Source organism: Carya illinoinensis, chromosome 12 (assembly GCF_018687715.1).
Source record: "Carya illinoinensis cultivar Pawnee chromosome 12, C.illinoinensisPawnee_v1, whole genome shotgun sequence".
Taxonomy (NCBI): Eukaryota; Viridiplantae; Streptophyta; class Magnoliopsida; order Fagales; family Juglandaceae; genus Carya; species Carya illinoinensis.
In genome coordinates this window covers 17,894,644-17,909,626 of record NC_056763.1, presented here as the reverse complement: position 1 = coordinate 17,909,626, position 14,983 = coordinate 17,894,644, and the positions used below count along the sequence as shown (strand labels likewise).

At 34.3% G+C, this 14,983-nt stretch overlaps 2 protein-coding genes across 3 annotated transcripts; one reads left to right on the top strand and one right to left on the bottom strand.

The window, feature by feature from the left end:
• The first annotated feature begins 224 nt into the window (after positions 1-224).
• Positions 225-3,927, top strand: LOC122290533 (pentatricopeptide repeat-containing protein At2g03380, mitochondrial-like). Its single transcript, XM_043098300.1, has 2 exons — positions 225-3,322; positions 3,553-3,927. Exon 1 carries the CDS (start codon positions 584-586, stop codon positions 3,017-3,019), a length of 2,436 nt encoding a protein of 811 aa, XP_042954234.1. The 5' UTR covers positions 225-583; the 3' UTR covers positions 3,020-3,322; positions 3,553-3,927.
• Positions 3,928-6,446: 2,519 nt separating this feature from the next.
• Positions 6,447-10,336, bottom strand: LOC122289937 (protein KINESIN LIGHT CHAIN-RELATED 3-like). 2 transcript variants are annotated; one of them, XM_043097374.1, is made up of 3 exons: positions 9,987-10,336; positions 7,400-9,558; positions 6,447-6,881 (listed from the first exon to the last, which is right to left on the bottom strand). In XM_043097374.1, the coding sequence occupies exons 2-3, from the start codon at positions 9,409-9,411 to the stop codon at positions 6,671-6,673; spliced, it is 2,223 nt and encodes a 740-aa protein (XP_042953308.1). In that variant the 5' UTR covers positions 9,412-9,558; positions 9,987-10,336; the 3' UTR covers positions 6,447-6,670. The 2 variants fall into 2 exon arrangements, with proteins under 2 accessions (XP_042953308.1, XP_042953309.1); XM_043097375.1 differs by having other exon boundaries at positions 7,400-9,438.
• Positions 10,337-14,983: the final 4,647 nt, after the last annotated feature.

The window sequence follows — 14,983 nt, the reverse complement described above, 5'->3', positions numbered from 1 at the left end:
TTAATAATAAATCTTTCTCTTTTTCATAATGAGCGCACGACACTTTTGCACTTCATTACTCTTTCTCTTCATAAAGTGTAAAATTATTGCACACTTCTTTTAAAAAAATTGAGTAAATGTAGTATTCATTTCAAAAATTTAATTTTTTAATAATAAATCTCATATTTTTTTAAATAAATACACGATATTTGCATAACACTGTATCTAACATTAATCATTACAAATTATGAGTTGCAGAAGGCTCTTGAGCTTCATAATAGGAAAGTTGGCCACCGAAGGCAAAGGCGTGATCAGCTTATATGTTTTGTGTCTTGGGATATATTGATCATTGTTATTTTGATATGGTTTAGATCAACTGAGGGGGCGGTTCAGAAATGTCTTCTTCCATGGGCAGTGCAATGTAGCCATGGATAATGAGAATGTTGTGTATGTTATTGATGTAGTTAAGGGGATTTTGCAGTGAATGCAAGGCCTTCATCTGTTTGCTTGGTTTGTTTCTCTCGAAAGTGTTCTTTAGGCAATTGACGAACCAAAACTTAAATTGGTTTTTGTGATATCAAAACAAAACTCAGGCTCAGCACGAATGACGATTGTGAGACCACCGGGCTCAGCTAACGGTCACTGGGTGGACCAGTACCACCTTTCTAAACCATTGAAGGTATCCCGCTACTCTTTTAGCCATGCCTTGTATAGAGCTTCTTCACTATGTTACGGTTCCAAGTTTCAAAATCGGAAAACTTTGGTACGGTTCCAGGAAAGCCAATCTCAGAAATCGATTATCAAATCTGGATCTGTAGATGATCAGCCCTCAGATGGTGTGTCATCGGCTGGTACTTTGATTAGAGAGTTCGTAGATGATGGATTATTTGAAAATGCAATAAAGGTTTACCTTGGAATGATTGAGGGTGGTTTTCCAGCGGAGCAATTCAGATTCTTTACATCTTTAATTAAGGCATTTGGTATGCTTTCTGATGTAGACAAGGTTAAACAAGTTCATGGGCACGTGTTGAAGTTGGGAGTTTTAAACGACGTTTTTGTTGGAAATTCACTTTTGAGTTCGTATTGGAAATGCCGTGCCGTCAAAGCTGCAGTCCAATTGTTTGAGAAAATGTGTGAGAGGGACTCAGTTTCATGGAATGCAATGATCTCTGGGTTTTGCCAATCAGGGGATTACACGGGTTCATTGATTACTTTAAGCAGGATGATTTCGGAATATGGCTTGTACCCTAATCGGGTAGCTTGCCTTTCGGTTTTATCTGCATGTTCTTCAATTGAGTCTTTGATTCATGGGCGGGAAATTCATTGCTATGTTGTGAAAAGTGGGTTGATCGTTGATGATTTTTTAGTCAGTGGACTGATTGAAATGTACATGAAATGTGGGGATGTAAGAACTGCAGAATATGTTTTCGAGGGAAATCTTGATAACGAGTCCAGCAGAGGAAATACAGTGATATGGAATGTGATGACTTTGGGCTATGTCTCTAATGGATTTTTGCTGCGGGCAGTGGACATGTTTCTTGAGATGTTGGCAATTGAGATAATACCAGATTCTGCTACTCTGGTGACTGTTTTAGTTTTGTGCTCCCAGTTGGCAGATTTAGCTGTAGGAGAGCAAATCCATAAATTCATTTACAGCTTTGGGTTGAATGATGATGTAAGAGTTGAAACAGCTCTCATAGACATGTACTTCAAATGTGGTGATCCTGAAGCTGGTTTGAAAATATTCAAGAGGTCTCAAAATCATAATTTGATCATGTGGGGTGCAGTAATCTCAAATTGTGCTCAGAATGGTAGTTTTGCTGAGGCATTAGAGTTGTTCCATACCTTCATGTCAGAGCTTGGATTTGCTGATTCTATCATACTTCTGGCTGTGCTGCGAGCATGTTCATCCTTGACTTTGAAGCCAAGAGGCACGGAAATCCATGGATTGACTATAAAGATAGGGTTTGATGACAATGTTTTTGTTGGTGGTGCCCTCGTTGATATGTATGCAAAATGCAGAGATATTGAATCTGCTGAAAAGGTTTTCCATCGATTACCAATAAGGGATTTGGTCATATGGAATTCCTTAATAGCTGGTTATGCCCAGAATGAGCGTGCAGATGAAGCTTTGAAGGCTTTTCATATTATGCAATCTGAACAAATTGCACCCAATAGTGTAACAGCTGCATGTATTCTCTCTGTATGTGCTTATTTATCTGTCGTGATCCTGTGTAAGGAGTTGCACTGTTACCTAGTACGGCGAGGGTACGAGTCTAATAGTCTTGTGAGTAATTCTCTAATTTCAACCTATGCAAAGTGTGGGGACATATTTAGTTCAAGGGCTGTATTTGAGAGTATGCTAGAAAGAAATATAGTATCATGGAATTCAATTATTTTAGGGTATGGAATGCATGGCCGGACAGATGAAATGTTTCTTTTATTTGAAAAGATGAAAGAAACAGGCATGAAGCCTGACCATGCAACTTTTACTGCTCTTCTTTCTGCATGCAGCCATGCTGGGAGGGTTGACATGGGATGGAGTTATTTCAAAGGCATGGTTGAAGATCACAAACTTGAGCCCCAAGTTGAACACTATACTTGCATGGTTGATCTTCTGGGTCGAGTTGGTCATCTAAAGCAAGCTTATGATCTGATTATGTCCATGCCTTGTGTCCCAGATGATCGTATATGGGGTTCATTACTTGGGTCATGCAAAACTCACGGAAATGAAAAGCTGGCAGAACTTGTGGCTAACCATATCTTCAGACTTGATCCTGCATGCATTGGCTACCGTGTCCTCCTTTCAAACATATATGAAGGCTTTGGTAAACAGAATGAAGCTGCTAGAGTTAGATCAGATATTAAAGAGTTGGGACTCAAAAAGCAGCCTGGATGTAGTTGGATTGAAGTTGATAACAAGATTCATACATTTATTGCAAGAGATCACTCGCACCATCAGTCAGAAGAAATATATGCTGCAATAGAAAGTTTAACAGTAGAGATGAAAAGGGCAGGGTATAACCCTAAAACCCAATAAGTTTATGAAAAGAAATGAAAAGAAAAGATAGAACCATTTTCCTGCCTTGGAAGTGGGTCTGGTCGGAAAACCAGATTGTTTTCAGAACACATTTAGGGTTGGAAATTCGGCCAAGGATGCAGGGTGGAAGAAGATTTTCTCAACTAGAAGTTAAACTAAGCTTATTAATGCAGTTTAGGATGGCTAAAACAGCAAGCATTAACTGAAGTTCCTAAACAGACATCAGGAAAGTCCAGATTTCTGCTGTTGTGTCATCACACAATCATCTCTGGGATGTTTGATGATGTTTTCTCAATTCAGAAGGTCAGTGATGCTTTGTCACAACACCTTTGTTGGTCAGTTGTCTTTGTAAACATTTTCATTGAGGTCACGGAAAATATGGACCCCATAATTTGTTGATTATCTGTCTGGTGTTTCAGTGGTTGATATGCATTTACATCAGTTAACAATTTGCAAATTACCATAGCTTAAGAAAACTGAGAAGGCTATGGTGTTTCTGGTTAAGAATATAACGAAGGCTGCCTATGATGCAGAGAATTGAGGTCGTTCCCCAGCAGCTGAAGCATCAATAAAGGGGAAAAAATGCACAAGCATATGCCGTGAGCATGCTTTCTCAAAGCATTGGGTGGCTTCTTTCTCATGCTGAGTTGTATTCTGATTTGAATAATAATAGTACAAGCTGTGGAATTGGTGTCACACACACACACACAATTCACATTATTTTGGGTCTAACTTTGCATTATGTATATAGCAGATTGGATCAGGTCAAACCAATAGAGAGCCAGAAGATTTTAACTCCATAATTGCTGCATCTGTGAGTTGTTTAGAATTGGGGAATTAGGAATTTGATGAAATGGTTTCTCGGAAGTGCTGACTCTCTTTTCTTTTCTATAATTTTCTTTCTTTTTTTTTTTTTTTTTTTTTAAAAAAAAAATTGAAACAAGAAAATGCTGACTCTTGTGGACATGGCTGTCATGATCTCAAAAAAAAAAAAAAAAAAGTCTTGCGATATGTTTCAGCTTTATGTCAACTTCGAAAATTTCTTTTATTTTTAATTGGTAACTTTGAAAAATTCTTTTCCTGCAAATATAATAATTTTTTTACGATTTGAAAAGAGATAAATATAGTATTTATTTAAAAAAAATTGTAGAAAGCATTTAAAAAAAAAAAATTAGGGCATTTCTATTCATTCATCTGTAGGGCTTACAGCTGACAGTCCACATTGGGACATAATGTGTGGTTTAGATAGTGAATTGAAATGAGATGAGTTGAAATAAAAAATTAAAGTTAAATAAAATATTGTTAGAATATTATTTTTAATATTATTATTATTTTGAGATTTAAAAAATTAGAATTGTTTATTATATTTTGTGTAAAAATTTAAAAAAAAAATTATAATGATGAGATAAGATAAAATGAATCACTTCTTGAATCCAAACATGATTCTTTTGCAATCCACATTCCTAAATAGTGTTTCTCTACTCTTCTTTTTTTTTTTTTTTTATATATATATATATATATAAGTAATAAGTAAATTTTATTTATACAAATGAAATAGGTATAATCCGTATACACAGAAAGTAAACAAAAGAAAACCTAAATACATTCTAAGTTAAGAAAAGAAAGTCATGAAGTAGTATTTCTCTACTATAACTGATAGATTTTCAATAAACTACGTGGTTCCTTCCTCTTCTAAAAAAACCCACATTCTCATATCTGTGAATTTGTTAGCATCTTTAAGTTTGGTCGACCAAACTAATACTATCCAAAGTTGCCTAAAAAAAGGGGAAGCGAGATTTGGCATGAGACGAGATTTTCCTAACGGGTTTTAGTTTTCAAATATCTGGACATTATTTTTTATAGGTAATCAAGAAATTTTAATAATAGTAAGAAAAGAATGTATAGCCCAAACAAAATAGAAAACTGCTTTCAGATCAACTTTATCTAACGGTGATTTTTTCTTGGAGGGGCTCCAACTAATCTTATCTATGGTACCCTCAGTCTCTAGACATTATCAATTGGCTTGAATCTAATTAAGGCAGGGTAGAGAAATTATTAGTATTGATTCATCTACAACTACCATTCGGATCACTGTTGTACGATTGCTCATTTATGGCTCTCAACAATGGAACCAGTTGTACCATTGCACCATTATAGCCAGAACGCTGCATGAAATCCTCCTGAAGATCAATCTTGGTAGCAATAAAGAACGACTCACCACTAACCATCCAACACGCTGCATGAAATCCTCCTAAAGATCAATCTTGGTAGCAATAACGAACGACTCACCACTCACCATCCAACATTAAAGGATGCACTACATTTTTTTTTTTTTCCTAATCAAGGAGACTTCATTAAAATAAAAGATGATACATGTTAAGGGGGTGAGGTTCCCCAACAAATACTCCAATACAACAACCACAATGCAAAGGTAGTGAAAAAATGGAAAAAAAAATGGATTTTTGAAACCAATTTCTTGGTCTCTAACCAAGTCCTATAAAGAGGGTATCGTCTTAAAAAACATTCTAAAGGTAAGCCACCACTGAAAGCAGTGCAAGCAGGTGAACTGTAGTTCATTGTGTTGAAATATTTTTTGGAGAGATCCTTAGTCCCTTTAACAACATCATTGTTTAGGGAAAGTGATAACTCGGATAAACCGGCATTGGAAGAACATATTTGAGGCGGAAAAACAATCAAACCGCACGCCTGGAGAGGCGTGTGAGAGCCACGCACCGGTGTTATGGAGGTGGAGTCGGGCCGATCTGAAAGATTGGAGGGTGGAGAATCTACAAGAGCGGCACGTGTAGCCGACAGAACTGACAGAGGTCGGCGGCGAGTGAATACCACGCGCGGAATCAAGCCACGCACCAACATTTTGGATGTGATTTCGCGTCGTCCTAGCGGATCAACAGCAGGGGAACAATATGGTGTGGCGTGTGTCGTCTGTTTATGGCCGAAGTGCAATAGATCTGAGGAAATCCAAACCGGTGCAAAAAAACTACCATAAAAGCATATTCACAAATAGGTAATGGAAAGGAAGAGGAAAAGGAGATGGAGAAGAAGGTGGAGCCAAGACCTTGCTCTATGGCGAAAATTGGCAGAAGGATGTGTTTTTTTTTTTTTTTCTTTTTCCTAGAGAGAAGTCAGAGCTTCTCTTTCTAGAACAGAAGTCCTGGGGGAAAGTTTAAGGATGCACTACACTGATAGTATAACTCAGTACACTGATAGTATAACTCTCGTCCTTTTAACTTCACAGTTGATAAAATGTCTGAAACCTAACTTAAACCTCACAAACTCAGTTCGTTACAACTTACAAAGCAGCAATTGCTGTTTCATCAGATTTCCAAAAGGCAAAAACAAAAGAAAAGGGTACAGACTACAGACTGTAAAGAATGCTTATGGTACAGAAGTGTAAGAAAATCAAGAATTAATCAAGTAATCCAACGAATTGATTGTTACAGAGATTTCCCATGACTACTCCAATAGTTTATTACAAAAATAATATTACGTTTGACCAATATAATCTGAGTCAATGATACAACCAAGCACCGTACAATTATCAATTACGACATTCAACCGCGACATCATTTTCTTTAAACACATAAATAAGCCCCCTTTTAATACTTTATACATATTCATTAAATATCTTTATCATACCTTGATGCCCTTGTTGTTTATACCATGAGAGTTGGCATCAAGGAGGTTCTCTAGTGATCTGACCTTTCTGTTCCGAGCTCTGCCTGCTTCTTTTAATAACTCAGCCAACCTCCTCTTCTCATCACTTACATCAGGATTTGCAGTCCCAAGTTTATCCTCCCTCGTTCCAACAACATGTTCCAAAATTTCAATTGCATCATCCAACCTGTGTAGTATAACGAAAGGCACAACTGGTAAACATACATAATCTACTGTTCATCATTGAAGACTACAAACCATGTCAGGATCATAATAAATAATTCTTGTAACAAAACAGGAAGTTCTTAATTAAAATGATTGGCTCAGACAATTCAACCCCTGATTTCAGCTTTTTCTGACCAGTAGAATTCACATTGCAAATCTAATAATCACCTCTTGAACACACTCAAAACTTGTGTTCTGGACACAACATCAAGGAAAGAAAAAAATGCATATCTCAAGCCCTCAAGAGTCAAAACCTTGATACATCTACTGCAATGAATTTTAGCATTGAATAATGAAATTGAAGCAAACCCCAGCTTTGGTTTTGGTACTACCAAAGATGGCTGAGTCATATACTATGGCTTAAAAGCTCAATTTCAAATCAGCACTTGGTGAAAAGGGAAACAAAAAGGAGAAAACTTCCCAAGTCTTGCAAAATAACTACATGGAATGGAAGAATCAAGAATGATAGAGAGTTTATACCTGCCAGCTGCATCATATGTGCCAGCCAGGTTGCTATACACCCCAAGTGTATCAGGGTGATATGGTCCACATTCTTGTTCCAAAACACTCCTGGCTTCTTCAAATAAATTTGTAGCCTCATTTATGGCATAACGCTGCACACAAGCAAGGCCCATTTGATTGAGAATAATTCCAAAGAAGGCAGATTTCTTCTCTCCGCTTGCGCGGAGCTTTGAGATAGCATTCTTGAAGTAGTTGTAAGACTCGGAATAATTCCCCAACATGTAGTAGATGACCCCCATCTGGGCTTCAATGCTGGTGATTGTACTTTGCTGACCAGGGGCATCATTATATATGTTTAATGCCTTCTGCAACAATTTGAGTGCCTGCTCAAGCTCATCCATCGATTCATAGATAGCAGAAACGTCAGTGAGCCCACTCGCAATCTCCTCTGGAGGGACCCCAGGAATGGGCTTTTCATAGATCCGGAGGGCATTTTCACAGGATGATTTTGATTCCTTTATATTCCCTGTCTTGTTATACAAGTCAGCTAGACGGACAAAGACTGAACCAACAGCAGGATGATTTTCTCCTTTGGTGGTCTTGAAAACTGTGAGTGCTTTCTGATAAGCAAAAACAGCCTCATCATACCGAGACATAGATAAGTAGCTATCCCCAATGCTGCAATCAACAGAAGCCACTTCCGCCTCCTGGTCATTTGCCACCATGGCCATGCTGGCTAAAACCAGGTGCTCAAGTGCAGCCTCATGATCTCCTTTTGTTTCACATATAAGACCCATCAGCCTCCTATCTGCTGCCTCTTCAAGAGAAACAGGGGAACCATTCTCTCTATGAATGTCAAGTGCCATTTCACAAAGCCTCTCAGCCTCATCAAAATGCAATGCTTGAACATGAGCTTCAGCTAAATACCTACAAGTCTCTCCGACTCTTGGGTCAGTTTCTCCCAGAACTTGTCTCTGGACTTCCAACCCTGTTTTGTAACACATTATTGAATTCTCCAGCTGACCAAGCATTGCATAAGTATCACCCAGTTGCATGTGACCGGCAAACTTACCAAGAGCGTGCTCTTGACCTTCCACAATAGCTGGAATTTCAATGGAACGCTCAAGAATGGGAATCGCCACACTGTACTGGCCTAAGCTGCAGTATATTGCCGCTATGACATGCAAGCACATGACCAATTCTAAACTAGGTTTCCCATTTGCACATATTTCAAATGATTTTTCTGCTCGGAGAGCTAATTCAAGCGCTTTCTGGGGATTATCCCCTGAAGAAATCAAATCCCTTGCTTGCTTGAGCAAAAAGGGTCCCAGATCCGGATTGGCTAATTCTGATTCAGTTGAATCCTTGGATTCATTCTGCAATTTAGACACTCCCATAGGTGAATTTCTCTGCTTCGTGAGAGTGACACCTTTGTTTTGTTTTTTCAAACTCTTATTGTTCAGCCTGTCAGTGTGAGGTCTCTCAGGGGGACTTTTGCCCTGGAGACTAGATTTTGATGATGTTTCAGCGTCCCACTGCAAGCGAGAAGGTTGCTTTGAACGTCCTGGAGAAACAGAATTCACACTTGCAGATTGGGTCTCCTCCATCATCCCTGACTTCTTACCATTGGATAAATTTCCCTTCTTAGAGGAAGAATCACTACGCAAATCGTAGTCTGGCTTATCAACAACTTCTTCTTCCATTATCTCCACCTCCCTCATTTGCCCTCCTACCAGATGTTGCAACTCTGAATCAATCCTAGACTCTTCACCCTCAGATCCAAAGCTTCGCCTGGAGGGTGACTGATCAGAACTTTGCATGTCACATACATTTTCATAAAGCTGCTCGATCGAGGTGTCAACCACCACATTAACAGGGAGATCATTACCTGCATTCCGAGGGCTTTGTGGACTCAAAGAACTCTTTGGCGACTTATTTGCAACTAGATTTTCCTTGATAGGGGTAGAATTTCCATTCAGTTCATTCACAACTCCTTCTTCACTAATTTCGTCAGTAACAATGCCAGGCATCTTTATGTGCCAAAATCAACAAGAACACTGATATGCAATAAATATCAAACAACTGTCCCAGCAGATCCAACCAAGGAAGCAGATACATTTATAAGACAGTCCATATTCATACACACACTGCTATAAAATTTTCCAATTACGTATTCGCTGCACAAATCAATAGCTAACTCTTAGCATACGTTGGAAAAGTGAAATGAACTCGGCACAATGACACAATAACGCCGAAGATTTCAAGTCCTAAATAAACTTTCGGTAAAACTTCTATGCCTACCGTAACATATAAAGAAGCAAAAATCAAGTGGAACAAAACTCAAACTTTCCTTGCATGTATAGAGCCTAATAAAGTTCTCTCATCAGATCTTCCAAAAAAAAAAAAAAAGCAGCGGCAAGTTACCCAAATGTCAACTCATAAATCATTAAAACATATTATAGAAACCCAATAAATAAAATGATAACACAACGGCCATAAAAGAAATCGCCAAGAATAAAACAGGATCACACTATACGTATGAAGGGAAAATAATGGGTTCAACCACAAATGAAGAAACACGTGAAAAGGAAAGGGAAAGTCATACCTTAAACACCAACCACCACATTTCACAGTAGAGAGGCTGTGTTTTCTGCGTAAAGACAGAAGCAGAGATACATACGGTGAATAAAAAAACCACTATTGGTGGTGGACTATATATAATCAGCCTGGATGTTGAAGGAGACAGGATGGAGAGAATTTGACAAAAGGAAAGGGACAAATTTTGTAACTCTGTGAATAAACAAATTGACACCTGAATATTTAAAAAAGGGAAGAAAAGAAAATAGGGTAGTTTGCAGAGATGGAATGTCAGAGAGAAGGGAGAAATCAGAAGGCGACTTCTCAATTCTCCCCCACTGCCCCCACCCTATCTGCTCAACCGCCTGCAGCCTGCAACTCCCCATTTGCCTTTTAATTCCCGTTGTTTTCCCTCGTCTTTCGCTGTAACTTACCCGCCTGGCACTGTAATATGAAAAATACTTTTACCCGGATTAGGTAAAACTAAACCTACAAATTGTGATTTTATATCTTACATTGTATTGTAAAAATATTTTTATTATAAAATATATTTAACAGATTTTATAAAATCATATTAATTTATATATTTATTTTATATATATATATATATTTTTTTTTTTTATGTTTAGAAGAGTTCTCTTGTAATAATTTTTTTCAATAGAGAATAATGCTTGATATAGTTATAATTTGTGTAAATTTTGTACATTCTTTTTTAAAATAAGCAAAATCTATTATTAAAAAATTAATTTTTTATATAAATTTTATATTTATTCATTTTAATAAAAAACGAGTATCCGGTACTTACGTATTTTATAACTACAAATCTCATTCTTTATTTTTAAATAGTAGATTTTACTTTTTTAAGATTATTATACAGCATTTATACGTTTAATATTATTCATATTTATTATACAAACTTGTAATAATTTACTGGTAAGAGCAAAAAAGTTATTTATAAATCATTCTTAATAAAAATTAAATTTTATATATTAACTCGTGTCACGTCAATATTATCATTATTATAAAAGTGCTGTCTCATGAATATTATTTATAAAATAATATTAAGTATAAGTATTGTATAAATATTTTATAAAAATGTGAGCTCCATTAAAAAAAATGAATTTTTTTTTTTTTTTTTATAATAGAGTCTACCTTTTTATAAAGAGTTTGAACAAGACTTATGCATTTAGAGCTTGTATATATCATTTCTATTATTTTTAACTTATTATAGATAGAATTTATTGATATTTTATTGGTCTATTTCCCAAGCCAAGTCCTATTGATTATTGCTTTACTTTTTGCACAAATCTTTGCAATTAACGTGTTTAGTTTAAACTTAAAAGAAGAGACAAATAGTTATTAATTTTTTAAAATAAAAATACGGTGTAATTTTTATAAAAATATGAAAATTTATATATAATTTGTCATTTCAAAGTGAGTAATATATTGAGATATTTAATAATAATAATATAAAAGATGTATAAGAGTAGAGGAAGGACATCTTGCTTGAGGTGTCTTTGTCAAATTTGGATTACCTTTACATCGATTTTCGGTGGCATTGTTAGGTTTTATGGACAAAGGGTCCAACTCATGAAGTTGCTTACCTTCTACAACCTTTACTATTAAGTTATTTTTCCTCTCTTGTTCAAACGCATGACAATCTTACTTATTATGGTATGGAACAAAATTACTTCTAATTCCTATTTTCAAAACCAGAATATTTTTTGGATGGTCAGATAAGATGAGATGTGATGATTTATAAATAATAGTAAAATATTTGAATTAATATGTTTTATAAAATTTTAAAAAATAGAAGAGAAAAAATTGAATAAAAATATTATAAAATTAAAATATCATTAGAATATAATTTTTTTAATATTATTTTTATTTTGAAACTTAAAAATATTGAACTATGTTTTATATTTTATTTGGGAGTTTAGAAAAATTGTAATGATTAGATAAAAAAGTTAAAAATTTAAAATTGAAAATTATTTGTGTTTATGGTATTTGGATATTGAGATGAGATGTGATAACCTAGAAAGACTTTGCTATTCAAACTAGGCTTAAATGAATATTTATAGTGAATTTTTTAATATTTATTATTATTTTTATAAGTTTTACGACTTTCATTGAATAAATACTTGATAAATATTATATGTTTCACTTTTTATATGTTTCTCAATTTTTTTTAAAGAAAAATTGTTGTCATTCATTCATTAGAAAAATTTACATCTATGAGCGTATATATTCTGAGATGTTCTCATTCAAACATGACATCATAAATAAAAATAATACATTTAAAACTCTACCAGTATACTATTTCCTTTTGTGATTGGTCTAGTTTTCACTATTGTTGATATTCTCTTATAACAAATGTCCAAAAGACAATACTCTCTGCCTAAATAGAGACTCAAATTCAACATTTATAGGAAGAGGTAACTCAACCTCTACAGACAAACGTTCGCGAGATGAATCCTTTTTTTATTTGAATTAATAATAAGGAAACAAAAAATAATAATAAGATAGATACGAAAACGAACGAATTATAGTTTAAACCAATTTCGGTAAACTTTAGAATTTGTGGTGGCCCATGAAGGCAATACTCTTGTCTCTTTTTAGTCACAAATGTTATATCTGAAATGTTAGGTTGTGGTGAGTCTAGTGATCTAGCATGTGTGTCAAAAAGAACTGTCAGAAGGGGTGGCGCTCGAGGACCACGCGCAAATGTAGGCGGCGCATGAGAACCAACACGTAGTATTTTTGCAAAGCCACAACTTTATTCTAAACAATTTTTTACATGTGAATCTGTTTGTGCCATACAGATCTCTTGAGAGTTACTAAAAAGTTGTAGATCTATCTTTTTTAACTTTGAAGAAAGTAAAATAAAATTAAGTAAAAGAAATATTGATAGATAAGATGGGATGAATAAAGAATGAGGAAAAGAGATGGAATATGGAGGAAGGGTCTCCTCCCCTCCCTTTCAACGAAAATCAAATCTGGAACTCTTGATTTTTTGAGAGAGGGAGGGGGGGAGGAGGAGGAGGCATCTAGTAATTTATCCGTACTAGACTATAGAGTTTGGACCGTTATCTATTATAATACAACTTAAATTAGGCATAGACACGTTATATTGGTTTTCTATTTATTAGTAGATTTAATTGTGTTAAACAGTAAAAAAATTGTTTTTTCCATTATTTTGAAGATAATAGAAAAGAATGATGCTGCTCATTATTCTTTTAATCATTACCTTTTTATCATTCCATTATATAATATTAAATGATTAAACAATTATTTGTTATATTTCAATTGCCTATTAATCATTTGATATTATATCATGAAATTTTAAAAGAATGATAGTTAAAAAAATAACAAATAACATTTTTTGATATTACATAATTGGACTGGACTATGATTCCTTAAAATTTTTAAAGTAAGAGAGAGATAGACGCACGAAAAATCGAAAATTTTCATATTCTCATAATTACAAATGCTATAAAATCCACTGTATATATTTATATCTCTCGTACTCTCGATTCCATAATTCAATCAATAACTCGAGATCTGAATCCTCCCCAGCCGATAGTGGTTTATAGGTCACATTCTGTGTCTCCGAATGCAATGGTGAAAGCCTTGTGGTCACGAGAGTACCATCGACTTGTGTAATGGTTTTCATGATATAGAGCGGTGGGAAAAGGATGAGATGGGGGTGCATTCAATGTACACTACAGAAGCATATGAAGCAATTAAGTATGTGTAGATATGCCATTCATTTATGTTACATTCAAATCTATCAAATGGGAATTTCTTGCCTTTGTTCCTTTGCCTGTTTTGATTAAAAAAAAAAAAAAACTCAATTCTTTCAAATTAAGCATTCTTCGATATGGGACTGGCATCAAAATGTACGATAATGACTGTACATAAAATTTTTAATATTATTCGTGTAGAACTTTTTATGATTAGACCTTATGGTATGGTCTCTCATAATTTAGTGCGTTCACTTCAATCAGACAATTAAAGAATAAATTAATTTTTAAAAAGTAATAATAAACCAAGAAAATGACAATTGAGATTTGGGAAAGCAAAGGAAAGCATCTTTTTTTTAATTCTTTTTTTTTTTTAAGTTTTTACAAATTTGTGAATAAGATTTATATTTATGTATTGAATTTTTTGTAAAATATTAATTGTTGAATAAATATTATAGAAATTACTCTCAATTTTGAAATCCGGACAAAAACTTTAATAAAGTGAAAAAGAAAGAGGGAAGGATGATCCATGATCCATGTCATCACCCATAAAAAGGTCCAATTATTAATAAAGTAGAGGGCATTTAGGAAAGTGAAAGATGCCCAACTTTTTTGAATAATTATTGGAATAATGAGATCCAAGGTTGAACTGATCCAAACGATATTGATACTTACAAAATCATTCTTATCACTAATTAAATGCATATAAACAAGGATCCTTGCAATTGAGTCCCATAAATAATCCACCCCTCCCTATTTATGCAAATATCATTTTTCCTTGTAATAATGTTGGAAATTGAAAGGGGTTTTGAAAGTAATTATAATTTAGAGTAATGTTACTTACAGTCGTAGAATATGTAAGCACTGAATAATTATTTTGAAAAAGAATAAAATCCACTATTAATTTTTTTTCATATAGATTTTGTATTTATTTACTTTTTAAAACGAAATTATACGATACACGCACATTTTATGACTATAAATATTATTTTTCTTATTAAAATATAATTATTTTTATTATTTTTTCCTTAATTCATCTTAGACTTTGTTATTTTCAATCTCAATTTGTTGATGTAACACATTTTAAGTAGTTTTATATATTAACCACCAAAATAATAATACTTATAATATGCCACTTATCGTGTCTGATTGAAAATAATAAAATCTAAAGTGAAAAAAAGTCTTTCGCATAAAATATATATATATATATATATATATATATATTTTTAAAAAGATAACATTAGCCCTTTGCTTATCCAACCAATTTAGAGTGGATTCCTTG

Coding starts and splice junctions, on each gene's coding strand:
- LOC122290533 (XM_043098300.1), top strand. CDS start 584: ATGACGATTGTGAGACCACCGGGCTCAGCTAACGGTCACTGGGTGGAC.
- LOC122289937 (XM_043097374.1), bottom strand. CDS start 9,411: ATGCCTGGCATTGTTACTGACGAAATTAGTGAAGAAGGAGTTGTGAAT. Junction 6,882..7,399: donor ACATATGATGCAGCTGGCAG/GTATAAACTCTC, acceptor TATACTACACAG/GTTGGATGATGCAATTGAAA.